Source organism: Arvicola amphibius, chromosome 5 (genome assembly GCF_903992535.2).
Source record: "Arvicola amphibius chromosome 5, mArvAmp1.2, whole genome shotgun sequence".
Classification (NCBI taxonomy): domain Eukaryota; kingdom Metazoa; phylum Chordata; class Mammalia; order Rodentia; family Cricetidae; genus Arvicola; species Arvicola amphibius.
In genome coordinates this window covers 128750748-128778659 of record NC_052051.1, presented here as the reverse complement: position 1 = coordinate 128778659, position 27912 = coordinate 128750748, and the positions used below count along the sequence as shown (strand labels likewise).

Here is a 27912-nt window from a genome sequence, read left to right as displayed (position 1 = left end):
AAGGAAGGAAGGAAGGAAGGAAGGAAGGTAGGTTATCATCCTCCATTGTGTCCTGAGATGTGTTGATCAAAAGGCTACCAGGTTCCTCTCAGATTCCATTGCTGGGGGAATGACACCACACTGCTATATGTTGGTTATATGTAGATGGTCAACGGAGTGGAAAACATTGGGGGCTGTGGGATAAATGCCAGTTTCCTATTTCTCTGAACCGTGGATACGGGCTAGCAAATCATGGGTTTGTTTAGTTTTGAATTTTGGTTTGTATGTGTTCATGTGTCTACGTGTGCATGCATGTGGAAGCCAAAGGTTGACATTGGGTGTTTTCCTCAGTGGTTCTCGTTTTGTTTTTGTTTGTTTTTTGAAACAAGGCCTTTCAATGATGATGGAAGTTACCAAGTCAACTAGACTGGCTAGCCACTCAGCCTCATAGATCCTTTGCCTCCACCTCGCCAGGGTTGGGATTACAGGAGTATGTTGTCAGGCCTACGGTGGGTGCTGGGGAACTGATTCAGGTCTTTTCAGCTTCAGACATACAACTCTTTAAGCTCAAAAGACCTCTAGTGGTTTATAGTTCCTATAAGACCCCAAGTAAAAAGATTATATACTAAAGATTTATTTTTGTATTTTATGTATATGGATGTTTTGTCTGCATGTATCCACACCAGAAGACAGAGAGCATCAGAACTCATGAGAGTACAGTAGAGGGTTCAGACACTTGCGAGCCACCATGTGGGTGCTGGGAATTGAACTCAAGACCTCTGAAAGAGCAGTCAATGCTCTTAAGCTGTTTTTAACCACTGAGTCATCCCTCCAGTCCATATACTATTTTTTTTAAATTTATTTACTTATTATGTATACAGCATTCTGCCTGCATGCACACCAGAAGAGGTCACCAGATCTCATTGCAGAGGGTTGTGAGCTGCCAGGTGGGTGCTGGGAATTGAACTCAGGACCTCTGGAAGAACAGCCAGTGCTCTTAACCTCTGAGCCACCTCTCCAGCCCCCATATACTAATTTTTTAAATGAATAATAAAAAGGTCATTGATAAGATGTAATTTAATTCCCCCCTAAAAAGAGAATGATTCTGATTTAAGGTCTTACTATATATCCCTGGCTGGCCTGGAACTAGTTCTCTAAATCAGGCTGACTTCAATCAAACTTACAGTGATCCTCCTGCTTCTGCCTCACAGGTGCTGGGATCACAGGTGTGAGCCACCATTATCAGCGCAAAGATTTCTTGAGTAACATACCACCATATATGTTTGGTCTTTATTTATTTAAAAAGATTTGAATTTGGTAAATCAAAGTATTTAATGAACAACAATCATCTTAATAATGGATGAGGTAATTTACCACCCCATCAGGTTAGAAATATATGTCTTATGAAATGTGAGAGTGGTTGAATTTGTGTTTTGTGCATATGTAGAAAGAGACAAAATCTGTGTCTCCAGGAATTCTGGGAAAAACACAAATTCAAATACTTTTGTTCATTTTTATTTAACTCAAAATAGCTAGTAACATAAAAACATTTTAAAAATCATCTCTAATACTTCACCATTTAGCTATTTTTCGCTGACGACACTTGATTACTTTATTTCTAACATGTAATTACACAATCAATCGTAAAAACGTATCTTCAAAAGTTCGCAGCAGGCTTTCAATCTGTGGGGTTAGATGCTCATAAAAATTCATGACATGATACTTTCAACTGTACACATTTTCTCCAACATTTAAATTTATGAAAATTTATAACCATAAGTAGGTTATGTTCATCAGTACATACACACAGGTAGGACATACATTCTACAAAAGATGACCATCTGTTTGACACCCAGTAGAGAAGACGTCATCAAACATCTAACTCACATTAATCCATACATGATGCCAGCGAAGAGGAACCTGTAAGAATAGCCACACAAAAGCCTGTGGCAACACCATGACTGTACACCGTGGAGGACACCCAGACACAAACAGTACGTCTGTGCCTGCTGCTACCAGTGTCAACTCACATCTGACTCCCACTGGGACAAGAACTTTGTAGTGTGAGGCTAGTGTTTAAAGTGTGTTCTTCCTACAGGAAAGGGCTCCTGGGACTTCACTGGGGTGCCAGCTGGCCTTCAGAGGGGCACTCATACTTTCCAATACTAGAGGAAAAAAATGTGAGGCTAGACTTTCGGTATAGTGTCTTCCTAGGGGACTCTCAAGCATTGCACCAACACCCCATTTCATCTCAAGCACTGATGCTGGAAGCCAACCTGTAGGTGGGAGGCAACGCCCCTGAAGTGGGAACTAAAAGCATCCTGTTCTTCAGTGCACTCTACTGTCAGTATAACTGGATTTCCAGGCTGGCTTTTTCCTCACACTTAGCAGTGGGTTCCAGGGCCCTCTTCTGGTGCCAGCACCCCTGGATACGGTTTCCCCCACTGAGACAAATCTCATGACGTAAAGATGAGTGTTGTCAAGGTCCAAACAAAAGGCCACCAAAGTCGCTCAGTGTCAGCAGGACTCAGGAGATGATTTCCAATTAGCAAATGGTGCAGGTGAAGCAGAGGTGGCCCTGTTTGGTGACACTCGGTGCCCCCAGTAATCCATTGCGGCTTCCTTGTCCTGACTTCCCATGTTGGAATCTCCTTTTTACTCCAACAATTGGCCATAAGCTGCTGCCCTGGTTCAGTTTCTAATTTTAAAAGCACCATTCTAATATAAATGTCCCTGTTCTGAAGGAAGCGAGGACTGAATTTTCCCACTAGCTAGAGCTATTGTGTCATGGAGTTTCAGTTAAGTTGGTCGAGCTATTGATGTTCTTGCCATTGACACTGAAACTTGCTTCAGCTTCTTCCAGTCAGGTAGGGCTTCTACCTGGGCTGCAGATGAGAATAAAATATTCCATGAAGAACTCCTTCGATGACCACATTGGGAAAATCTGAAAAAGAAAAAGAAAGCTGCTTTTCTTAACATGCACCAACGACATATAATTGTGTTTATGGAAGAAGGGTCAGAACCACTACATCTCTCTGGAGTCCACATGACCAAGCTATTCACCCTTGGTCAGGAAAGAAGATCAGAGATCAAGTGTCAGAGGCCAGGGCTGCTACTTGGGCCTATTTACCCACAGCAAGGAGTGCTACTATTTGTGCTTGCCAACCGGAGGCCATTTTGGATCCCACCAGGTGCTGCGGGATTGCAGGGCCAGATATGTAGTGTTATAGATTCAGGGGCTCTTTATCTGGATGCTTCCTCACAAGGAAGATGGATTGTGCTGGCAATTCAATTTCTAACAAAAATCTCAATACATTTGAAGGAATTCCAAGATTTCTACTGGGACTACTTGGCTGCGGTTTTTCCACTGAGGCTTACGGAGCCACTTCGTCCAAGTTGTGCGTGTACTTGTGGGCACACTTCTGGAGAAGAGAAATAGGGAGTCTGTCTTTTAACTCCGAAGGGCAAAATTCTAACAAAAGTCATCCTGTCCAACTTGAAACAGCAGCCTCACTTGCGCAGAAGGCAATGCAGAGGTACGCAAAGCATGTTGAGCCAGTTTCTAGTGTGAGAGCAGGTATAGTGGAATGCAGGGGGATCAATCTTCTTCCCATGGCTCAGATGTTCAGGTTGAAGTGTCAATCTGTACACAATTACATCAGGAGCTAGGTGAAAGCTGGGCACTCTGGGGAGTTATTATGCAAATGGACTACCATCTTGATACTTCTTTTCATCCATCCATGCCCTATAAAGCAGCTACCTTATCAAGTCATGTGCAAGGGAACTGAGCTTCATCAGAGAAGGTAGGAAGGCTTCAGGGGCAATGAGGGGACAATACAGTCTATGGCAAGGGAGCCCAGGGGATTCAGAGTCATCACTGGAAGTGAGGCAGTGAGGGGGCTGGTGCTCAGGAGGACAGAGGTAACAGGTCAGACCTATGAAGATCTCACGGGAATATATCAGAGATGTGCTGAGGGTATTGAGGGATTTTAAGTGAAGCAAGACATGAACTTTTGAAAGATGACTGACTGTCACGCCGAGAATGGACTGAAGCGAGTGTGAGGTGGATACAGATCAGCTTGGTTACTGCAACAGTGCAGAGGAAGATGCTGATGCAGGACACAGAAAAGCGATGGGTTCTAGAGAAACAAAGAATGTGACCTGCTGACAGATACAAGTGACTAGGAAATAAAAGGGAGGAGTCAAGGATTAAGCTGGCTGGGGTGGTGTGCGCTTGTAATCCCAGGAATTGAAAACTGAGGCAGGACCTTGAGTTCAAGGACAACCTAGATTGTATAGTGAGACTCTGTCTCACAGAAAGGCTGGGAGAAAGGAGAAGGAAGATGGAGGAGGAGAGAGAGGGGGTAGTCGGCGAAGGAAAATTTAATAATAATTGAAGTCATCACAGGAGCTCCTTGGGTTTCTGTTTTAGCAAGCCAGGGGGTTGTGGGAGAAGCTGAGGAATGAGAGGGAATTAGAAGCCAATCATTTCAGTTTGGGATCCGCTGAGTTTGAGACACCTTTGAGTCTAGTCAAGGGCGAAGTCAAGTACATAGCTGGATATCTGACTGATTTCCCTTAGCAAACGTTCACTGAAATGGCTCTGCATCCTGGGTAGTCACCTCCCAGCTCTATGAACACAGATGACTTGTTTTAACAGTGGTGAAGGATTTCACACCAAGACCTTCCTTACCGGTTATTGACAAGTTGGCGAGTGAAACCAAGTTCATGGCTTGGGCCTGGCACACTGTATATACTTGGTCATTACCACATGCCATATACACCTCTAATTACCAGAAATAAAAATTACAGTCTCTGTCCAGGCCATGAAACAGGTGCCAGTAAGCAAATGATACAAATAAATGTTTAAACAAATCTCTCTACTACATGATTAATGAGCTTTCTCTCTGGCTAATGACACTGGCTTCCCGAGTGTATACCTTTCTGCTACACCACACACACACACACACACACACACACACACACACACACACACATAATTTTCATAGATCACAGCTTTAAAAGCCTTCAGTAGGCTATAAATCTGTGTATTTGAAGAAATGGTCTAGATAATTCTAATTTTAAATTTATTTCTCATACAGATATTAATAAAGTGAATCACTGATTAATTTTCAATAAAATATCCAAACATATTTCACATGGGTGGCATATTGTTATCCTTTGCCATCTGAAATCTGAAAATCTACTTAAATACAGTTAATTTACACTATGAACATATTTAACTTAAGAGGATTCAACAAAGTCCCATAAAACAATGAAAACCCCCTTCATTATGTCAGCGATGGGATAAGTGGTATTGCGCCTGACCCCACTCACTTGTTCCGCTGCCCTTTAGACTGTAGATGCAGGCTTCCCCATGGCTCTGACCGAATACAACGTCCATTCCTGTTTGACATACTCAGGGAACTGCTCTTTCCTTGGTCTCCCATTGGGATGAGAGGGGAAGGAACACAACCTGGGATACACTTCTTGCTATTTTTACTGACATGCCTCTATCTAACAATATTCACCGTGAGCAACAAAAACAGAACAAAGCTGTACAGAGGCTGCTTTAGAGAGAGAGGGGAAGTAAAAGCTGCGAAGCTATGACATTCAACATGAGGCCTGGGAGCTGGCAGGCCCACCAAGCATGCAGACCGGAAGATTCAAGGAGGAAGCAGCAGGTGTTGGGGGAGGGGGTTGGCAAGGCAAATGCTCTACAGGTGGAGCCAGCAGGGCTGGCAGGGTCAGTAGGATGGGCAGGGCAGGTGTCCTGGGGGAGAGGGTTAACAGGGTGGGTCCACTTGAGGCCCAGGATGAATCACAGCTTAGCTGGAACCAAGTAGGGTACGCGAGGAGAGATGATGTGGAATAGACCACAGAGTTCTTGTGAGCCACAGCAGGAGTCTGTGTTGGAAATACAATACCACCTCTCAGCTGCACGGATGGGGTAGTTCAAGGCCACAAGCAGATTATTTAAGGAAAAGCTCAGTAAGCAGCGTCCAGTCTTTGATGGGAAAGCCAAGGGTGAGACAGCATTTGAAGGGAGAGGATGTGGCCAGCACACAGAAAGCTAATGAAAGGGCAAGCAAGACAAAGAAGAGCATTGTCCAGAATGTTCAGCCATGTTGACGATGCCTACCTGGGTCCTTGGAAAGGGCTATTTTGTATTTTCCAGAAAACTTAAGACAAAGGCCAGAACACGCACTTTTGAGGCTGTCAAGAGAATTCTCTCTGGAGGCCAGAGATGGCTCACGGGTTAAGAGCACTGGCTGCTGATGCAGAGGACTTGGTTTGGTTCCTAGCACCTACACGGGGGTTCACAAACACTGACAGCTCCTGTTTCAGGGACCTCTGCAGGTCCACAGAGAGTTCATATACATACACGCAGCAAGACACTCATGCACATAGAACAGAAATAAATAAATCTTTAAAACTGAGGGTATTCTCTTGACTTTTGCTTCTGACATTTGCCCTGATGCTGCTTCCCAGAAGGCCCCTCGGTCTCCACTGTCAAAGTGTATACTAAGTGGTAGGTGCTGCTTAAAAGCTTAAAAAATCAGATTTAAGGATCACAAACTATACCCCCTGCCCCCTCTCACTTCCATCAAGCCCCTGGCTATTCCGGGCCAGTCATTACTGTTTTCCCCACTGCTGCAGGAACTCTCGACAGGTGCATGAAATGTCTGAGTAGAGACAATTCCAGAACAATTATGTATGGAATCATTTTACAAGATAATGGCTGTTTAATCTAGACTGGGTTGTGCTGTATTTACTAAACACAATATTTTTAATATAACACTGGCTAATATGTTAATTAATTAATATAAGTATTTTAGGTATAGGAAGCAGTCCTTAAAAGGGGTAACTGTTCCTCACTGAGAAGACATGCACAAAAAGTCACCGTGAAACCATATTCTTTAGAGCTGAGGCGACTCTCTGAGCAGGGTCAGAGGGGTCTCAGAGTGAACTGTGCCTGCATCCTGGTCATCTTTCCTTTACCGGCAGGCAAGCGGATGACCCAACTACAAGCCCCGTGCTACACAGCAGTCTCCTCTCCAGCTCGTAGGAAGGTTTAGTTGACAGAAACAATGGATCCTTCATCTATGCTTTCTTGTGACTTGATACTTGTCATTCTCAGACTGGAGACCTGATATGCTAAATGCTAAGAAGGAAAACCTGGGCCTCAGACGGTCCACCTGAGTCTGGCAAGCCACCAACATCCCCAAGTTGGAATTTTCCCCGTTAGCCAATCATATTACCTGCTGAGCCTATTTTATAAGGCTGCCTGCAAATTAAATGAGATGATGCCTGAGAATGTCCTCCAGGAACATTGCATAGGAGAACACTTTGAGAGGGACTCTAGGGAACTGGAACCGAAAAAGGACGCATGCTGAAATATCGATTATGGTTGCACTTAAATCAATTAGCTGTATTTAAAATCCACAACTTAAAAAACATATAGTCTATCATTCAAGACACTGAAGCCTAAATGGAAACGCAGGTATAGCTGCAATGCATGCACACAGCTTTGGGAAGGAAGCATTTTTAAAGAAAGACTAGAACCTTTAACCTGAACTCTGACCTCTAGATTAAAAACAAGCAGCAGTCTGAAAAACATCACAAAAAAGAAGAAAAATAAATACCTTTATCCCTTCTTTTCTCTAATTCAAAATAGGCTAGGAAGAGAGAAAGAAAAATTACATTTCCTCCTGAAAGGCTGGCCCCAATTAAAATTCTAAATGTCTCTTACACCAAGAGCACTGGTTTATTGGCAGATGATTAAGCCCTGGACCGATGTCACTCTGTTAGACCCGTATTACAAACGTGGTTTATGTGGTGCAGGGGCAAATCAGTAAAGAGCTGTTAGCAGATGACAGGTTTGATTACCGCTGGCTGCAGGCAAGACGTATGGATCCCCGAGGAACAGCAGCACCGGCTGGTGGGACAGCTTGCTGGAAAGGTCGAAAACAGGCATGTCAGCATCAGGGGACGACGGTAAACAGAAAACACTACAAACTAGCTTTGAGGGGATCAAACTGCTGTGTGGGATGTCTCTAGGTCTCTGCATCTCCCTGCGTGGGTGAATAACAGCGCACACACAGAGGAAGGAAGTCATGGCAGCTCACTTGCTTCCCAATATTTCTCTTTGGGATGTGAGACAGATGCTCATCTGTGCAGTGAATACCACTGCCGGGAAGTACTTTCTGAAACTCTGGGGTTTGAGCACAAGTACAACAGTACTCTTACTACTTGCATGAAGCCATGTGGGGCTCTTAATTAACCCCTGTCATGCCGAGTTACAAGTAATTAGCCCTGCAAATTCCTATCAAATACTTATCATCTTCAAACCAATATCCAACATAGGTTTTCAAGAGGAACACAACTTTAAACAAGCGTACCATGGGTAGTTAGACATTGAACAAACTCATCTCTAGTACTGATCTCTGTAACCAACTCCTCGTTGATCGACATCAGTTCTTACCTTGACTCTTCAGATTCTGTCTCATCAAAAGATCTGAAATTTTTATAAAAGAAAAAAAAACAATTAAGTTGGACCAATATTTATGGCAACAAAACAAAGGTTAGTACCCTCAGCAGTGAAATAGGAAACAAGCAGAAAGGTTGAGAGTGTGTACTGAGCCAAAGTACAGCTGACAACTAATCCTAAGAAATCATCAGCCTGGGAGATTCTGGGCATTTCAAAATTTCCTTAAGATCATTTAAAAATCGTATGGCCTTATTACTGTTTGGGGCTTGGAATAGAAATAAAAAGACCTCATTCCCTGTAATTGTTAAGGTTTCTGTGCAAAACTCAAGAGCCTTCATGAACCTGCTCTCATAGGAAACATGAATGCACAGGTTGGGACAGAGCACACTGGCCACATAGAGCACTTGGTGAGTATGAAAGATAATTCAGGCTCTGGGGTGAGCAGAAAGGGGCCACAGTGCTGAGGAGGCGCGGTGAAAGGTGTCTACTGCCCTGCACTCCGGAGACATCTCAGGTTTAACTTGATCTCAGGAAAAGGCTGGGGTCGGAGGGGAAGAACGGGCAGAGCCCCTTCCTCTGATGGATTTGTGCTGCCTTATGTCTCTGTGGATCAACACTGGGCAGGGGTGTTGCTGAGCTTTCAGAGGCTATCTCAGAATTCATTCTTTAGAACTTTCTCTAGTTGCTGGTGATGCTGTATCCCTAGTTCCATGGTTAACAGGGACTGGGAACTACAGCTCATCAGTTACGAGTTCCTGAGGGAGAAGCAGTGGTCAGAGAAGACAGCAGCCCCCGTGGAAGGTCTGGGTTCTGCCACATACATGGCTTGGGAAAAGCACTTAAATACTGTGTCTCTGACCAACAACCAAATGAGGGGAGTTGGAACAATAATCTCTAAAGTCTTCTATAGCTTTAAAACTATATGAACATGGGAACTGGAGGGATGGCTCGGTGGTTAAGATGCTTGCTGCTCTTCCAGAGGGTCTGAGTTTGGACTCCAGCACCCATGTTGGGCAACAACACATAACTGCCTGTAACTCCAGCTCTGGTGGATCTGACGCCCTCTTCTGGATTCCACAGGCACCCCCTTCACATACATGGCACACACAGACACAAGCATACACTCAAATAATAAAAGTATATGTTTAAAAAGCTACACGAATATGTATACTTGGCACAAGTCAAGGACAGTCTGGATTCATAATTACCATCTGTGGCACTATGTGACACCATCATTTAAGAGGGTAGTTCCTTCTGCCTAAGCATAAGTTTGCCTGGACCATTTGCTGCAGGATGGAGGTGAAGACTTGGGAGGGATTCCCCTCACTATAAGCAAAGGGATATGAGAGAGAATGATGCCTCGGCTCAGAGCTTAGATGTGGCCAGCTTGCCCTGTGGCACCACTCTGGGACATGTGTTAGGACAATCAGTTATTGAAGAGTTACTTAAGATGCACACCCATAATGTAAGCAGCGGTTCTTACCCACAACTTTCTGCCTTTGGTAGAGAGGGCAAGTGTCTGACATTGAGGAAATCAAGGAAGAGTTTGGGAAGTTCTTCGTTCTCCAAAATGACAGCCTGTGAAAGCAGAAAATGGAATTAGAGCCGGGAGGGAAGTCTGTTAGACCATCAATCAAAGGAACTCCATCAAAAAGGCATAAGTGTCTATCAAAGTCATAGCCAGCAACATTCCCCAGGGTTGATACGAGGAGTGGATTCAGCCTGGCACACACTACACACCCTGCACTTTACCCACCGATTCTCGGGAGATCTACAGAAGGGTCTCCTACCTTCAGACGTTCCCTAACAGACAAGACATTGCAGAAGCACCGGACATGGTTCATGCCTTCACAGAGACTCTGATCCATCCTGAACAGTCCAACCCCAGGCACATCAGATACACAAATCAAATTTCCCCTATTGAGTGATAAAGTATTTACATTTCCATAACAGGCTGCTACTCCTAGGAAATACTGCAGGTTTTCCATCTGGAAGATTTAGTCTAAGCCCTTAGTTATCACCTGCCCCTGTACTAGGACCAGCTGACATTTATTGCCATCTGGACAGCTCCACTTAAAGGGTCAGTGACAACTTTACCGCTAAGTGTAAATCAGGGCATATATTGAAAAAAAATCTATAAACTTCTTCCACTTAAAGAGCTCTTCTAAAGAGCTGGCATAATGGCATAAACGTGTCAGCACACCGAGACCCAAATTATGCAAAATGTGGAGGAGAAATCTGATGGAGGCTATGGGGTACATTTTCATATTTATGCATTTTTAAAAGAATCTGCCAACGTGTGTTAACAGATTACACATTTGCTACCTGGTCCTCTCTCTCCACTAAAGAGTGAGGGAAAGGCACCAAAGACTACGCAACTGCTCTTTTGCTTGTCTTTTGAAAGAAGGGTCTACAATCTAGTCCAGGCTGGTCCCAAATTCACAATAGTCCCCTTGCCTCGGCCTCTTCAGTGTTGGAATTATAGTTAGGAGTGGCTCTTAAGGGTCTAGTTAAATAACATACCATGGGTAATCTCCCCCTCCCACCAATAAGTGTATGCTATCTAAAGAATAATGGAAATTAGTTAAATATTGTCCGACAGAATCCTAGAAAAAGCCATATAACTGATAAAGAAGACACAGGACAAACAAAAAAGGATCAAATTCTAAGCAATATGGGCATACCACCATTTCCATATTGAGTTGCCACATTTCTCACAGGTGAGGGATCCTACTGTCCATTGCAGATCACATACATGGATTAGGGCTACACAGGCTGTCAGCAATTTCTCCTGCTAGTCAGGTCCCAGAGACAGCCCATCTAGAAAGGTTAAGTGTCTGGGCTGTCCCCATCCCTCCCAGAGCCCACTATACCAGAAAGATGTTAAGGACTAAAAGGAGAAGATAGAAGAGTGAAGGGGACTTCTCCTCTAGTCGTTAAATAAATCTGCCTGGGTACTTGATAGAGCGGGTGCTGGCACACAGCAGCAAATAGAGCGGGTTTCGGGGGAGGACGGGATAAAGAAATAAGCGCACACACAACTCAACCAAGAGCACAGCGACGAGGTTAAGATCCTGCACAGCACCCTCTGAACACATTCACTCCCACTGATCCATCCATGCACACATGTTGGGAGCAGTGAGACCCCAGATCCTGAGTTTCTTGTAATCCCCTGATCCGAGTGCCTACAGCTGCTCTGAGCACGAGACCTTCAGGAGTTCCTGATGGCAGGAGAGTGGTTTCTGGTGGGTTTGGCTGGGGCGTGGCTATCTCTATATAATCTGCCCCTGAACACAATAAAGGGGGCATTCTTGGGGAATTCAAGGACGACCCGTGTCGCTGTCTCTCTGTCTGTGTGTGTCTGTGTATTTTAACCTCCAGCCCCCTTGCCTGAAGCTTGGTAACAGGGTAAAAGTGCATCGAATGCAGACACGGGGGCGCAGTCCCCTCTGTCATCTCAGATCTCATATTTTTTTTTCCTAGTTATGCAAGCAGAAAAACAAACACTTGAGAAAGCCAAGGAGGAAGGAGGCTCTCTGCCCACAGACAGAACCTCCGACATTTCAGTTCGCTTCTTTCCAATTGTTTGACATTTATCTCAAGCCCTACCTATTCACTAGAGTTTCTGAATATCCAGAGAGTATTGCTTTGGTAGTCTGAGACGTTCTAGAAGTTTGTGTCATGACAAAGACTAGAAGGACCACTAAGATATTTCTAGGTGTCTGCTTAACAGGGCAGCCTAATACTCACTTGAAAAATGATTTAATGTTGTGTTAAGTATAGAAGAAATTGCCCCAGAAAATTTTTTTAACTATTTGTATAGGTGGTAGCCTTTAGATTTAAAAAAAAAAATAAAAAAAAAAAAACAGGGGCGGGTGCCACATTCTTATCTTCACCCCTACCTTTTTAAAAACAAATTAAATCAATAAGAAGTGCGGGACACTTTTAATGACCCGAACTACTTAATTTCCAGGCTCTTTAGACATATCATCCATCACTGCACTATGGGGGAAGACATCTCTTGAGTGTTCAGGGGGCTCCTTTGGTTTTATTAATGCAAGATTTAGGGAATTTTAACAAGGTGAATTGTTTATTTGCCTTGACAGATTGGCTTACAATGCACTGGCTACATCCACAGCATGATCATTAATGACAAAAGACAGGCAAAAAGCTGTTTACACTGCACACAGGGACAGGAATTAATCCTGCTCCCTCTCCCTGGAGCTCTCCAAACAGATGACCACATTGTTTTAGGTAAGACATCCTGGCAGACAGAAACACAGAAAACTCTAGAAACTTACAGGCATCTATTTTTGTTCCTGGAATATTCTCAATTAATATTTTCCAGAAAACAATGGTCAAGCTACTCTTTAGGGCTCAGTGTTATAAAGAAAGCAGTACCCCGAGTGTATAGGGAGTGTTGCTAAGGCTTTCAGCTATGTGGTCAGGAATGTTTCCTGAGCTTTGTTAGAAAACCTCACACACACACAAAAAGAATTAATACTCTAGTCCGAACAAAGATGAAAAAATTTACCTAATTTAATATAATATGTACAAATGAAACAACTGTTATTAATTAGTACAGAGATGCCAAATAGGAATTAAATTAGTTCAACTCAGTCTTTTGGGCCATAAACACATGATCTCATGCAGGAGACTGAACAGGAAGTGGGGCCTCCCGGCTGTTCCACTTCCATCTTCGTTCCTTGAAATGCTCGTCTCCAGGAGCAACCATGCCTCTCCAGGGCCACACCCTGACACATCGCGCATCTTCGGAACCCATCTGGTTCACATCACCCAACTTTATTCCCCAGATAAGTTCCTAATTGTATAGAAAAATCACATTTTTAAATATGAAATCATGTTCCCACTGGTTTAGACTGCTGGTCTTTGTTAGTTTTTTGGTGGTATTCATTTTTAGTCTCAAGGCAGTGTGGTGCACAAGGCATATGGGTTTGATTGTCAGACTTGGTCTCCATCCTTTCTCCTTGTACTTATGAGGTTCTCGTGAGGATTCAAGGAGACATCCCCAAGAGTATCTGGCATACAATTAGCATGTGAGAGATTTCACTCTCGTGTGTGTGTGTGTGTGTCTTGATTTCCAACTCATTTTTACCCACTTGAAAAGAAGTTTGGATGATTATCTCTATAGTGACTAGATGTTAGCCACACATGATCTGTGGATCCTCTTGAAAACGGGATAAAACTCAGTCGTTGTCCCCCACCTCTCTCTCTCCCCCCTTTTCTCTCTCTCTCTCTCTCTCTCTCTCTCTCACACACACACACACACACGGAGGAGAGGGAGGTGCAGATCCCTGACAGCTCAGCAGAGGACACCTTCCTTCAGCTAGGCTGTGGAAGTCATATTGCTGAGCACTTGAGTACACTTGGCCTGGAACCCGACACGCCAACCACTGCTGTTCACAAGCCTCCCCCAAAAGATGCCCTGGCTTCCTGTGTGGGGTCTACCTCTCTGTCAAAACTTGCTGGAGTGTGTGCTTACTTCACATCAGGGTCTTCAACTTTAGACTATGGTTAAAAAATATTTGTCCAGGGGCTGGAGAGAGGGCTCAGTGGTTAAGAGCACTGGCTGTTCTTCCAAGGGACCTGGGTTCAACTCCCAGCACCCACATGGCAGCTCATAACTGTCTGTAACTCTGAGATCTGACAGCCTCACACAGACATACATGCAGGCAAAACACCAATGCACATAAAATAAAAGTAAATTTAAAAAAATCTTTGTCTAAGTGGTGAAGGCATCATGGTAAAGAATTCATCCTGGCGGACAAAAATCTACGATTCCCTAGTTTTAGAAAGCATTCTAGTTCACTGTTTCTGTGTTCTGTATCTTCTACATAAAACTCAAAAGTATAACAATTAGTGGTGCCTAGGATTCCCCAACACAAGGAACCAGTAGGGAAAATATGATTTGAAACCTTTTGACCCATAGCTGGTAAAGCCTAGACTCCACACATATCCGGTAAGGAGTATTTTGGTGATGGAATGGTGCAAAGTCTCAGGCCCAGAGCTGTCTTATTGAGATCCTAAAGTCCCTGGTGGTAGAGTTCCCATGCTGCTCGCCCATTCTTGCAAAGCTGGCATGTGAGGCCTGGCAAATAATTTACAAAGTAAGAGATTGTAACTCAAAATGAAATGGCCAAATTAGAGAAAAGACTAGAAATAAATCCCATTGCATTTTACAGGTATAAGCATTGAGTAAAATATAGTAAGAGGTACAATTAATCACAGATCCAAGACAGAGAGTAGCTGCTTCCACACAAGTGCTGTGGTCTCCAGTGGCAGGTCAGCGTGAAGGGTTTCTGCTACCCGCTGTCAACAGAGCTGAGTCATCCTCCCAACCCGCTTAGCGCATTTGCCTCACCCCCAACAATCCAAGAAAGAGAAAGAATACAGGGAGGAAGAGCCAGAGGCAACAAGGACAATAACTAAAAAATAAAATAAAAAAAAAAATCACACTTTCCACATAAGTAGGCTGCTCAAACAAGGAGAGGACCACGGGAGAGAGGGGAGCTCTTTCACTGCAAGGGCTAACTGGCCACCCGTGGTAATATACACTCAGCATGTTCAAAGCAAGTCTGTGCCAGTAGGGGCAGAAGAAGTTTACCTCCAACTGAACCCTGTTCAGTGAAGCTAGAAGAACAGCCCACGGGTGGGAAAAGAAACACCAAGGGGCTTCTAATCGATGAGGTCCCTTTAACACGCACGCAGCGGGAGACCCTCCAGACGAGCTGAAGATGCACCCCTGGGCGCTCACTCATCCAGTTTCTCACTTAGGGATATGTGTGGGACACACGCATGTGAAGACGACGACTATGGGACTGGCATTCAGTCAAGGGACTGTACCGAGTGTGTTTGTACTGTGACACACCTGGATATCACTGCATCTAGCAAATATTAAAAATGAAAACTTCAATGAATGTTAATGCTAAGCAACAAAATAGGTTTTGTAAAACTTTACTAATTTTTCTCTACATGGTGTTAATAAGCGTTTGTGTGGGGGAGGGGATCTCATACTCTATAAAATCATTGACAAAAAACTTGTCTGAATGGGAGAGAAAGACAACAGCATTGGTGTGGCGGCGTCGCCAGCCCGGTGTTTACTCCAGAAATGTCGTTTTTATTGAAAAGGTGCAATTATCATCATGTAACACAAATCACAAAGCCCTGATTTTTTTTCTACCCTATCAGCTTTATAAAATCACGGTCCCAAAGGGTGCCATTGATCAGTTGCACATGTTCTTTCTGTGGCACCCCAAATACTTAATTGTCAGTTATCCTTTCTTCTGCAGCCAGTAAAATGTGGTCACAAAATTACAGAGGGACCTGTTCTGCCTTAACCTCTGCAAGATGCCATCATGCGGCAGAAAACACTGGTAAAATATCACAGGATCACACCGTCCGACAAGGGAGACGTATAAACACTGTAATGATTTCCCACGAGTTTCCATTTTAGAAAATTGTCACTAAAGCCAGCATAAATGGTGACACGTCTCCGCTGAGGACACGGCGAAATCGAACGCTGGCATTCTAGTTAGGGCCAAACCTACCCAGCAGCCAATTATAACAGGAAGGGAACATCTTGAAAGCTCGGATGAGCCCGCTCGGCTAACCTTCCGTGATCACTGCGGAACACTTTTGTTTTCACGTTTGATCTTTTCATTACCAACTCTAAATATTAAACATACGTGCACATGCATGCATGCAGACATACACAGCGTGTATATTACTCCCTATGAGGTTGCTGTGAACTGCAGGCACGCTCTGCCTACAAGGCTGCTATGGACTTGCAGGGGACCTCTTTGTTACAGAAGTCAGGAGGTTTCACGAGTCCTGTAAGTGCTTCCAGTCCATCTAGTTTGGCTTGAAATGTCTGATTTGGGGAGTGACAAAGTTCACCACGACAGTTTTTCTTCTCTTGCCCACAAAAGCGGCTTCCTACCATACCTACTTCAGAGGAGTCGCTGAGAACAGGGAGGGAGAAAAATCAATACCTCCACACAGCAGTAAGCGGGCCTCGGTGTCACCGTCCTCTGGGACCCAAGCCTGTGGAAGCTCTGTGGTCCTCAGTCTCCCACTTAGTCACCTCCTGGCACTTGGTCCCAATTCACACAACGAGCCACAGTAAGACTCACAAAGTCATTTTTAAAAACACCATGCAGTACACAGATCTCAGGAAGACTGCAGCCATCTAAAAACTAAAAAGCAGGTGTGCAGCTGAAGAACCCATGGCCCCGTGCATTCTTTGTTTTGATGTGACTCCATCCCCAAGGTGCATTGAGCTTGTGCTTTGGCAAAACTTGTGCTCCTTATAGAATTCAAACATCTGTCTGCTAAGGTTTCCCAGAGCTTTGTAGACTATCTTATTAAAAAAAAAAAATTTAAGGACCTACATGGAAAGTTGAATGCTAAGAAGGGCCTTTAAGAAATGAAGAATCTGTAAAGAAAGACTGGGATTTGGCTTAAGAAAATTTGAAAAGAAATCCTTAAAATTTTTTCATTAAAAATATATTACATTTTGTGTGTGTGTGTGTGTGTGTGTGTGTGTGTGTGTGTGTGTGAATGGAACGCAGAGGACAAAGTCCAGGAGCCATCTGTGAGCCCCTGAGATGGAACTCATGTCAAGACTGGTGGCAGGTTGTTTACCTGAGCTAATGGGAGCTCCCCAACTCTGGCCAGACAGGGAAGGAACCAGCATAGGACCAAAGTAGACCCTCTGAATGTGTGTGACAGTTGTATGGCTGGGGCAGACTGAGTGGCCACACCAGGATTTATCCCTACTGCTTGTCCTGGCTTTTTGGAACCCATTCTCTTTGGATGGATACCTTGCTCAGCCTAGATATAGTAGGGAGGGCCTTGGACCCTCTACTAAGCAATGTGCCTGACCCTCTCTGAGGAGTATATGAGGGACTGGGAGTAAGGGAGAGGGAATGGGATGAGGAGAGGGAGTGTGAACTGGGATTGGTATGTAAAATGAAAAAAGATTGTTTTCTTTTTTTAAAAAAAAAAAAAGAAAAAAAGATTGGTGGCAGGTGCCTATACCCACTGAGTAGTCTTGCTGGCCCAAACCTTTTTAAAGACAAGGTCTTGTTACATATCCTAGGCTAGTCTAGAACTCACTTAGTAATTTAAGCTTGCCTTGAACTCTTGATTCTTCCATATTTACCTTGTGAATTTTAGGGTATAGGTGTATGTTGCTCTGCCTAGCAGAATATAATTTTTGATGTTAAACGATTAATCACGGCCAGGGTGGTACACAGTTTTAATCCCAAAACTCTGGGAGGCAGAGGCAGATTTACCTCTGTGGGCTCAAGGTCAGGCTGGTCAACATAGAGAAATCCAGGTCATCCAGGGCTCTGGTGAAGCCTTGTCTAAAGAAAAAAATGACTACTAAACATAGAAACTGCCTTTTAGGATACTTTAACATCAGAACCAATGCTCTGTGTGTTTCTGGATTATCTACTTACATAAAAACATGCATCCCTACCATGTATAAGCATAGTGCTAGGGACAGGGGGTTCAGCCAAACAGACACAGTGCCTCCCCAGGGCGTATCTTTGGGTGCTGAAGTGGATGGTGTCTCTGTAATGATAGCAAATGAACGTGAACTTGCAAACAGGGTTAGTACCTCAAAAGGAAGCAGCTAGTCTCCTTGATCTTAGTAACAAAGTGCCCTCACTAGCCCGTGGGGAGAGGGACAGCTTCCCTGGGGAAGTGGCTAGAGCTGAGAGCTGAGTGAGCTAATGAAGGTGAAGAGGATGGCATATTCCAAACGCAAAGCATGGCTTCTTCAAAGGCCCGTGGGGGGGGGGGGGGGGGGGGGGGTGGGCAGCATGTGAGAAAGCGGCCAGGAAAAAGAATGATGCGGAATAATAAAATGGAGACCAGTAGCTAGAGAAGCTGGCAGGGCTTCTCAGTTATGCGAGGGACTTCCGAGTGAACTTGAGGGCCTGTGAGTAATCTTACATGGGTGGGGGTTTGATACCTAGATACTGTGATGGGATCTGATTTACATTTTAACTACAGCCAGGGCAACAGTAGCATTCCTCGGACCCAAAGGGCCAGAAACTCAATCCTTCTTTGGCAATCCCTAAGATGTTTCTTAACTAATCAAGATGTGTGTGTGTGTGTGTGTGTGTGTATGATATGTTTAATGCAAATCACAGATACATTCAAAGTAGCTACTGGAATTTAAAAACACATTCCTTTCTTCAGATTTAAAATTTATTTTAACATTTCAACTAATTTGTGCTAGTATACAAAGAATTCCAGAAGCAGGGACTGGAGAGCTGGTTCACTGGTTAAGAGCATTTGCTGCCACTTTACAGAGAGCCTGAGTTTGGTTTCCAGCACCCATGTCAGGTGACTCACGGTTTTCTGTAACTCCAGCTCCAGGGAATCAAAGGACTCTAGCTTCTTCACAGGTACCTGCCCTCAAGGGTACATATCCACATACAGACACATGCCTCATACATAATTAAAAATAAATATAATCCCAGAATCAGAAATTAATTTCATTAATTCCTCTTTTACATTAAATACATTGAAAACAAAGCAAAGGAAACAAAGACTTGACCTCAAAACAATTCAATACCTAATAGACGACTTCTGGCAGGCCTAATTTTTTTTTTTCTTTCTGTTTTTTGAGACAGGGTTTCTCTGTGTTGCCGTGGTTGTCCTGGAACTCACTTTGTAGACCAGGCTGACCTCAAATTCACAGAGATCTGCCTGCCTCTGCCTCCCGAGTGCTGGCATTAAAGGGGTGCATCACTACCACCTGGCCCCTATTTTTTTTTAAGTATAAGAATGTAGCTCAGTGGCAGAACACTTTTCTAGTATATATGTGAGGCTCTAGGGGAAGAAACAAAATAGATATTACATGTATTTAATCCATTTAAATTTCTCGACATGTTGAATAAAAATACGCTTTGACTATATACTATGGAAAACACTGTATGTGGCATCTTCTTGACGATGCAAGAAAAAGAAACAAGTAAACAAACGCTAATACAACTATAAACCAGTTACTTACTGTCAGTCAAACTCTAATACAACTATAAACCAGTTACTTACTGTCAGTCAAAACCAAGGCCTGGGGACTAATGCATTTGAGTAAAACTGTGCTACAAAGCAAACCAAACCTGGCTTACTTGGCAAATCAAATTATGTAGTTAGGTACTAATTTAAATACAAATCATATACCAGGGTTATGGAAGTGCTGCCCTAATATTTTAAGGAAGAAATAGTAATCACAGCTGGACTTGCAAAATGTTGCCTGAGGAAGGCCTTCATAGACTAGATTTTAATGCAGGGTTTATAATTAGTGCAGCCCACGGGCGGTGATGAATTGATGTGTTTTAAGTGCTTGAAAACAATTTGCTCACTTACGTCTCTCACACACTCCTCCAACACTTACGCCTTTGGCTTACTTAGCATCCTGTTCTGTTGCAACTTGACCCAGCTCCAGCACAGCTGGAGCTCACAATCCAGAAGGACTGAGCCTTCCTGGGTGCACACAGCCCTACCGCACTGCAGTTAAAAGGATGCCATAGGCTTACATCGACTTCTTAAAAATGAAGGACTCTGCTCTAATGCCATGGTCTACTCCTACAATTAGAAACACTGCTGTGTGTCACTCGCTTAAACAAGGTTATGGCTAGATGTGTAATTAGCTTTACATGAAGTTAGGACCTCTTGATGAGCAAAGTTCATTAGGAAAATACAATGGAAAATGACTTGAGTGTGGCATGTAACTTAATTCAAGACCCAGAACAAGTCCTCAAAGAAACAATACAAGGAATGAAAAGCGGCCATTGTGGAACTGGCTCCTAGGTCTGAAACCAGAAGCTAATCTGTTAAACAGACCAAAACAAAACAAAACAAAACCAAAACCCCAAAGGTGTGAGAAGGTACTTGGCTTCTTCGCAACAATGAAAAAAATGTAGTCAATGAAATGGCTCATACCAAATGCACAGACAGGGTAGCAGCAACTACACAGACCCAAGGGGGACAAAGCATATTAATAAGCCAGACGACACTGTAATCTTCTTTGTAAATGGATGGTAATGACCACAAAGTGAGTGGGGGAGACCAACAAGCTTCTTCAAAATGAACAGCCAAGCCCCACTAGTCTTCTCTGTATTCTTCTCTCCACCCTCGTTCCTTCCACCTATGCTGGACTATGGACATGATCTTCAAGATTAGCTATGATTTCATGACCATGAGGAAAAGGAGGAAAGAACAGAGTAATTCTAATCTATGACAATCTTGAGCCAATCAAGCAAGCCTTACAAATATTTACTGTTGTACTGCCCAACAGTTGAGAGAGAATCTTCAGTTGTGGAACCCATTTATTTTGGTTGCTGTCTGTGCCACTGCAGGTTGTTAAATTTGCTGTAGGCCCATAGATTGAAATGTAGAGAAAGAGAGGGGGGAGGGAGGAAGGGAGAAAATAAATCTGATAGTGCATTTAACTTACAACTTTAAGTAAGATTTTTGGGGAAACACCAACTTTGACATTGCATTTTAATTCTTTAAGAACAGCATATGAAAATCAAGAAAGAAATTCAGTTCACACACACCTTGTATTTTATAAAAAGCAAGAAAATGAACTATATGTGAAAAACATTGTGCCTAACTCCATAGGTGTTAAGAACACACATATGCAGCCAGGTGGTGGTGGCATATGCCTTTAATTCCAGCACTCGGGAGGCAGAGGCAGGAGGATCTCTGTGAGTTTGAGACCAGCCTGGTCTATAAGAGCTAGTTCCAGGACAGGCTCCAAAGCTACAGAGAAACCTTGTCTTGAAAAAACAAACAAAAAACAAAAAAGGAACACATATGCAAGCTTTCTGCCCCTGGTAGCTGACTCCGAGTTTTTATTATCAAGAACAATTAGAATTCAAACTACACTCATGTAAGCCTGTCCCTCAAAGCATTATCTCTGCAAGGCAGGAGGATCACCCAGGCCCTTTTTCTGCCATCCCAGGCCGTTCTGTGTACTGATTTTGGATTAGCTATAGCAAGCCCTCAGCTCCCTTCCCAGGTACCTTCTAGCTTTTTTGCCCTTGTGCAGCTTAAGATTCCAGAATTCACCCCAAATCAGCCCCTGGAAACCTTCTGATACCATGAGCCCCATTCCTCCCTCTCCTCAGGACTCTCTGCTCAGGATGACTCCCAACATTCTCTTATCTATGCCCTAGCCCAAGCTGCTAAAAACACAGCGAGGAAATCACGCCTACAAATACATGTTCAATTATTTCTATTATCGACTAACTGGGTTTTTTTGTCTATTCAATTCTGACTCCAAATAGAGGAGTGAGTGAGCCTTATTCATCATGTTGACTTAAAATTCAAGCTCTTATCCTCAGAATATGGCCCAGCAACCTTACTCCTTTTCTCTATAACAGTGGCTCTCACCTAGAAGGTTCATTAAGGCTGACTGGTACAGTCCACCAACAGTTTCTAGCCTAGACAGCCTCTGGTGGAGCCTAACACTTGTGTCTTGAAGAATTTGCCAAACTTCCAGAAGATGCTGATGCTATCAAGAGGAACTAACCTTAGTGCACTTCTAGATCCTCCCCTGTTCGTTTTCTCTGTATAACTTCATCTACCTTCCCTCTTAATTGACAGCTCCTCTTTGCGTGTGAGGGAGAAAAGAAAGATGCACCCGACCTCTTCTTTCCACTTCCCTTCCCTCCTCCTTCTGCTGTGTGGGCTTTATGGAGGAAGGGTTTCTTCTTCTATTGCATACTGGCCTGTGTGACAACCCTTTGTTTCCTGGCACATCTCTCGGTTGTCTGGGCTATTTATTTAGCTACTGATGTTTTTTTCTCATGATTACTTATCAATTCTATCTATAACCAATCTATACCCATCAATGTTTCCATCATCCATCCATCCATCCATCCATCCATCCATCCCTCACCCACCTACTTATCATCGCTGCAGAATCATTCACGTCAGCATATATGTGTGCCCTGATATCTCACTGTGAAACAGAACTATGAACCAAGCCCCTGCAGTATGAGGCCCTAATCCACGACTCCGTTCTTTCTGGCAAAGTTCTCAGCCACACTCTCCCCATCTCCTCCTCAGCTCCTCCGCTCTCCATTGTCAGAAACTGATGGCAGCTTCCATCAGTTGCTGTTTTCTGTTTGTTGTTGCAGAACTCTTTGTGTCGTTCAATCCAACAGTCGGTTCGGTCTTCACATACCCAACTTCAAAGCAGCCACCCATCGGCCACTTCCCCACTTCCTGAAATGCCGCGTTTACCCTCCCTTCTCCACACACGCCCGGGGTTTGTCTTCTTACATTCTTACTATGACTTGCTGCTGCTTCTTTTCCTACCTGTCGTCAGAATGCAGAGGGGTTTTCAAGGCTTTGCTGGCACTTTCTCTTTCACCATACTTTCCTCCAGGGCTTTTAAAACCTTAATGCTGATGAGATCCAAACCGCTAACTACGGGCTGGACTTTCCACTCAGGCTTCAGATTCATAGAAATAAACATGTAGCTAACATGCACATTTGGATTTCTTGCCTTAAAGAAACTTTTGTCTTTCCCACCTGAATGACTTATAAATATCTCCATCTCAAAATGTCTAAAGCAGAACTTATTCCCTGAAATCATCATCATCATCACCATCATCATCATCATCATCATCCTCACCATCTATCTCCCCCAGCATGTTCCTTAATTCCATCTATCCACTCTGTCACTGAAGTCTGAAGGCCTGCTGTCTCTTTCTTCAGCACCAGCCTACTGGCAGTATTACTTGGCATCCCTTCCCACTCGCTGAGATGCTGCAGCTTCAGTGGTCCTCTAGCCCATAATGAGACCACACATTTCACATGCATAACCCTTCACGCTTCCCATGGACAACATTTCTGCATCTAAATGTAGCCTCACAGGTGCCTGCCCTCACCACTGGCACCCAGGCCGTTACTCCTACTCTGTGATAACCTTCCCTCAACTCCTCCTTTGCTTCTTTTATTTCCTCTTACACTGGCTTGGTTTTCCTCCACCCCAAGGGGCCAGGGACTGAGCAAGTGTGCCTCCTTCACTACTGTATCTCTGAATCTAAGACAGGATTTTGCTTATGCATAGTGGTAGATGCCTATAGTCCCGGGAGGTGAGTACAGGAGAGAGCCAATTTGAAGCCAGCCTGGACTCCACAGCTAGAACCTGTCTCAAACGAAGCAAAACAACCGAGAGCTTTGAATGCATGGGGGCTACTCCACAGGCAGAAGCAGAGGAAACACAGGTAAATCCTGAGAAAGAGGCTGGGCTGAATTTACACAGAGAAATCCTGTAACTAAAGGCTGAAAGGACTTTTGTTCTGTTTGGGAGAATAGCCAATAACACTGTTGCCAGTATCTGACCAAAAGCTCAGTTCACAGGAATGCTGGACCAAGGATTTATAGAAAGTAGGAAATCAAGCAAGGGGTCTGCTAAGAAAAACAATGGCATCTCATGTCTTTGGGATGTTTTGTGTCTTAATTACTGGCCTCCCAGGGGCTGGGTGCCTTAAGCATCACCTATGAGGTAGACCAACTTAAGAGCACTTACTAAGATTGAGGAGGCAACCTTCAGGAAAGTCATAACCCTGTCCTGCCAGCTCATCTTCTGGGATGGGACTGAGGATCCAAGTCTTATCTGGTTTCCCTGAACTGCTCTTAAGGGTCCCTCTCTCACCCTGCTGGTCCCACAAGGGCAAGCTGCTCCCAGTTCACCACCTCACCCACAATTCCTTCATGAGGCTCTGGAACACAAGCTAGTTCTGTTTCACTACGGAAGCAAAACCCAATCAAGAAGGTTGACGGGAAAAAAAAATCAGCAAAGAGGGGTATGGCATGTAAGGGTGTGGCTTATAAGTCATCGACCACAAGTCATTGTTCATTTAAGGTGTGGGAAACAATAAACCCAATAGGGCAGTGCTGTCCCTGGTGTTGGCCTTACCCTGCTGCCGGTCAAGTCCCCCTTTTGCTTTTTATCATAGTTCACTGTAATATAAATTTTAGGAGCAAAAGGGACTTGGGCATAGCTTTGTGTGACATACTTTTGGATGCCCATGGAGAAAAAAACGCAGGTTGAAGTCCACCTGGTCTAATTTGTTTTTTAAAGTATTATCAACACCAGCACCAAAAATTGATGTTGAATTTCCAGAAGTTTACTAATCTTTTTTCTAATGCAGTCAAACATGCTGCATTTCTGGAAACAGCACTTGCTAGAGACCTCTGTCTTGAGAGCACTTCTGTAACTAGAAGTGAGCTGGACAGCACAGTGGATCCTTAATGCTTATCCCCCAAATAGTATGGCAAGGGGAGCTTCCTGACTTAATAACTTCTCGTGTTTTGTCTCCCTGATAGATACTTCCTTAGGAGGGTTTTGGGTCAGGGTAAACTCCTGAGGACTGATCTGACATTCCCTTTGAAACTAATTACATTAAGCAGCAAGTGCCCTCTTCAAGTCTGAGCAGAAGGCTGCAAGCCGCCGGTCAGGGAATTCAGTGCATTTGGGGTTAATGCTCTCATTTTGGGGGAGCTTCCTTAAGCTTAGAAATTGTGCTCCACTCACTGTCATTTGTGTGAAAATAAAATAAGGATCAATTTGATAGATCAAAATAAAAAAAAGTACAGAGTGGTAGCTTCCGTGAAAATGCATGTGGAGATGTTTTGGGTGCTTCAAATGAATTGGCTAATGACACTCATGGTTGGGGGGAGCCTGTTTTCAATCCGACCATACAGAGCGGGACAGAAGCAGGTTGGGAAAGGCGACAGGCAGGGGCCTGTAGGAACTCCCTACCGATAACTCCCATTTACAGAGAAGAGGTATTTCTCCACTGATTATTACAAAGAGAGACTACTCTGAAAGGACCATCGATGTTGTCATGATGTTCAACTGTTGTGCTGTTCGTACGACGGACGACTGCCACAGTGAATAACAACGTGCAGTAGACCCCAAAACCGACCTCTTCAAATACACCAAATTCACTCTAAATGTGGGTAGAAACAATTCAATTATAGATTAAAAAGCAACTGCTGGTTACTCTGAGCGTAAACTCTAGGGATGTGGGTGTCTGAGTCACTAGTCATTCTAAGACTAGAAGCCAATAACTACTCTTGGCTGGACGTCTGCCCTGCCCTGACTTTAACAGGTTTGATTATGAATTGCACAGAGCCCAAGGCAAATAGTTTACATTTTTGGTAGATGGCACATGGTATGGCTAAATATTTTTAAATATTTTTAAAAAGTATAAGTTCTAACTGCCTTAAGGCAAAGAACCAAGAACTGATACCTCATAGTGACCAAAAGCCAACATGAGTATACAAACAAGCAGTGTTTCATTTAAGAGGAAAAAGAAGGCAAAGAATAATCTAAATATAAGCAAACAAATATGCCTGTAGATAAAGTCAGAAAAACTCACCACGGAATGGCTACTGGCTTCACCTTTGTGTCTAGTAACTTTATAATTACCTATTTAAATACTGAGAGATGCGTGTTATTTGTTGCAAACAGAACATTTCATTGGAGGTCTTCAGTTTGTACCAAAGGTTCCTCTTGGAAGAAAAAACCCAAAAGTGTAAATTTTTTTGAATGAAAAAAACAAAACAAAACAAAACAAAACAAAACAAAAAAACCTCAAAATTGTATTTGGAGAAGTAGATCAGTGACTACCGATGCCCTATGTGAGTCACCATTATCACAGCCGCAAATGAAGTAGCTTTAAAAAAAAAACTGGGCTGGAGAGATGGCTCAAAGGTTAAGAGCACTGGCTGCTCTTGCAGAGGTCCTGAGTTCAATTCCCAGCAACCACATGGTGGCTCAGAGCCATCTCATAATGAGATCTGATGCCCTCTTCTGGTATGCAGGCATACATGGCAGAATGTTGAATACATAATAAATAAATAAATTTTAAAAAAACTGTGTTCAGGGCTGGTAAGATGGCTTAGTGGTTAGAGGCGCTTGCTGCTGGCACTGACCACCTGGATCCAATTGCTAGAGCCGGCACGGTGGAGAGAATCAACTCCCATAAGTTGTCCCTTGCTCTGCAAACGTGTGTACATGCACATACACACACGTGCATGCAACACACATAAACATTAAATAATTAAGTTACATATAACTGAAAATGTTTGTAATACTTAAAGTAATTTAATTTGTCACAAAAATCCTACAGTTCGCATGCCGAGTGGAATATGATCACATGCCTGTCGGAAGAACGGTTCGAAACCAATGTGGCTAAGAGGCAGCAAAGCAGACGCAGGGTACTTCAGACCCCACCACAAGCGGGCGCTCCAGCAAGTCTCTGCAGCACAGCTACAAACAAAGGCTCTTGTGCCCTGCGTTTCTTAAAGCCAGGCATGAGATCAACATGGGGAAGGGTTTGTAGCACAGTCAAGTGCTAATATCTCGAGTTCAGGATTTCAAGTACACAACAGCAACCGCTCTGTATGCGCGCACACAAATATCAATTTATTCTAAAAGTGCTTGAATTGCACACTATGCGTGTACTCTGTGGCATGCAAATGAGACAAAACAGCCTGATGCATACATTTTAAAAGGGAAGAAAAATAAATCTCCTTTTCATGTTTCCACTCTCTTGTAACTGATATTCAAGAGTTTGCCAGATAATTAGGCAAAATACTAGAAAAATCTAAGTTTTTTTTTTTTATCAACAAAAACACTCTTGAATACAGCTGGTATTCAGTGCTAGGCATGGCCAAGAGAATGGAAAGAGACAGTTCCCTTGCTGAGGAAAAGCATATCACCTGTAAGTTACTCAACAGTAAGCCAATGTAGAAATACTACTTTTCTGATGTGGGATTCCCCTCTGTAGGCTGCGAATGCCATTGGTTAATAAAGAAGCTAGTTTTGGCCACTGGCTTAACAGAGTGAAGCCAGGTGGGAAATCTGAACAGAGATGTAGAGAGAGTAGGCAGAGTCAGTGAGAAGCCATGGAGCCCCGCCAGAGATAGACGCCGGAGGGAACTTTACCCGGTAAGCCACAGCCACGTGGCGATACACAGACTAATAGAAATGGGTTAATTTAAGAGACAAGAGATAGCTAGCAATACACTTAAGTGATTGGCCAAGCAGTGATTTAAATAATATAGTTTCTGTGTGATTATTTCAGGTCTAAGCAGCCGAGAAGGAATGAGCAGCCTCTGCCAACACTTACCTGCTAAAGCATGCTAGACTAGCACAAACGACGTTTTGTCTGAATTCGCACATATCCAAAATGAGGAATCTACAGTGAATCTCAGTAAGTTAACCTCTGGTTGCCAATTACAACCTCATTATTATACTTTCTATTTTCACAGTCAACACACTGGTGTAAATCAGTCTGTTTGCCCTATGGTGTCATCTGTGCCCTTTGACCTCACGGACATAGCCTGTGTGCTTGAGACCAGTTATGCATATT

General features: G+C 43.6%; 1 protein-coding gene across 4 annotated transcripts in view; it reads right to left on the bottom strand.

Annotated features, from left to right (window-relative positions):
• Positions 1 to 1478: 1478 nt before the first annotated feature.
• Positions 1479 to 27912, bottom strand: part of Snx24 (sorting nexin 24) — a 145124-nt gene continuing 118690 nt past the window's right edge. For 3 of the 4 annotated variants that reach the window (XM_038331807.2, XM_038331804.2, XM_038331806.2), the window contains 5 exons: positions 9954 to 10048; positions 8465 to 8497; positions 7870 to 7934; positions 7626 to 7658; positions 1479 to 2923 (listed from right to left, as the gene is read on the bottom strand). In XM_038331807.2, the coding sequence (XP_038187735.1) occupies positions 2856 to 2923; positions 7626 to 7658; positions 7870 to 7934; positions 8465 to 8497; positions 9954 to 10048 (294 nt within the window). In that variant the 3' untranslated portion in view covers positions 1479 to 2855. The remainder of the gene's footprint in view (positions 2924 to 7625; positions 7659 to 7869; positions 7935 to 8464; positions 8498 to 9953; positions 10049 to 27912) is intronic. The other variant, XM_038331805.2, reaches the window with a different exon arrangement.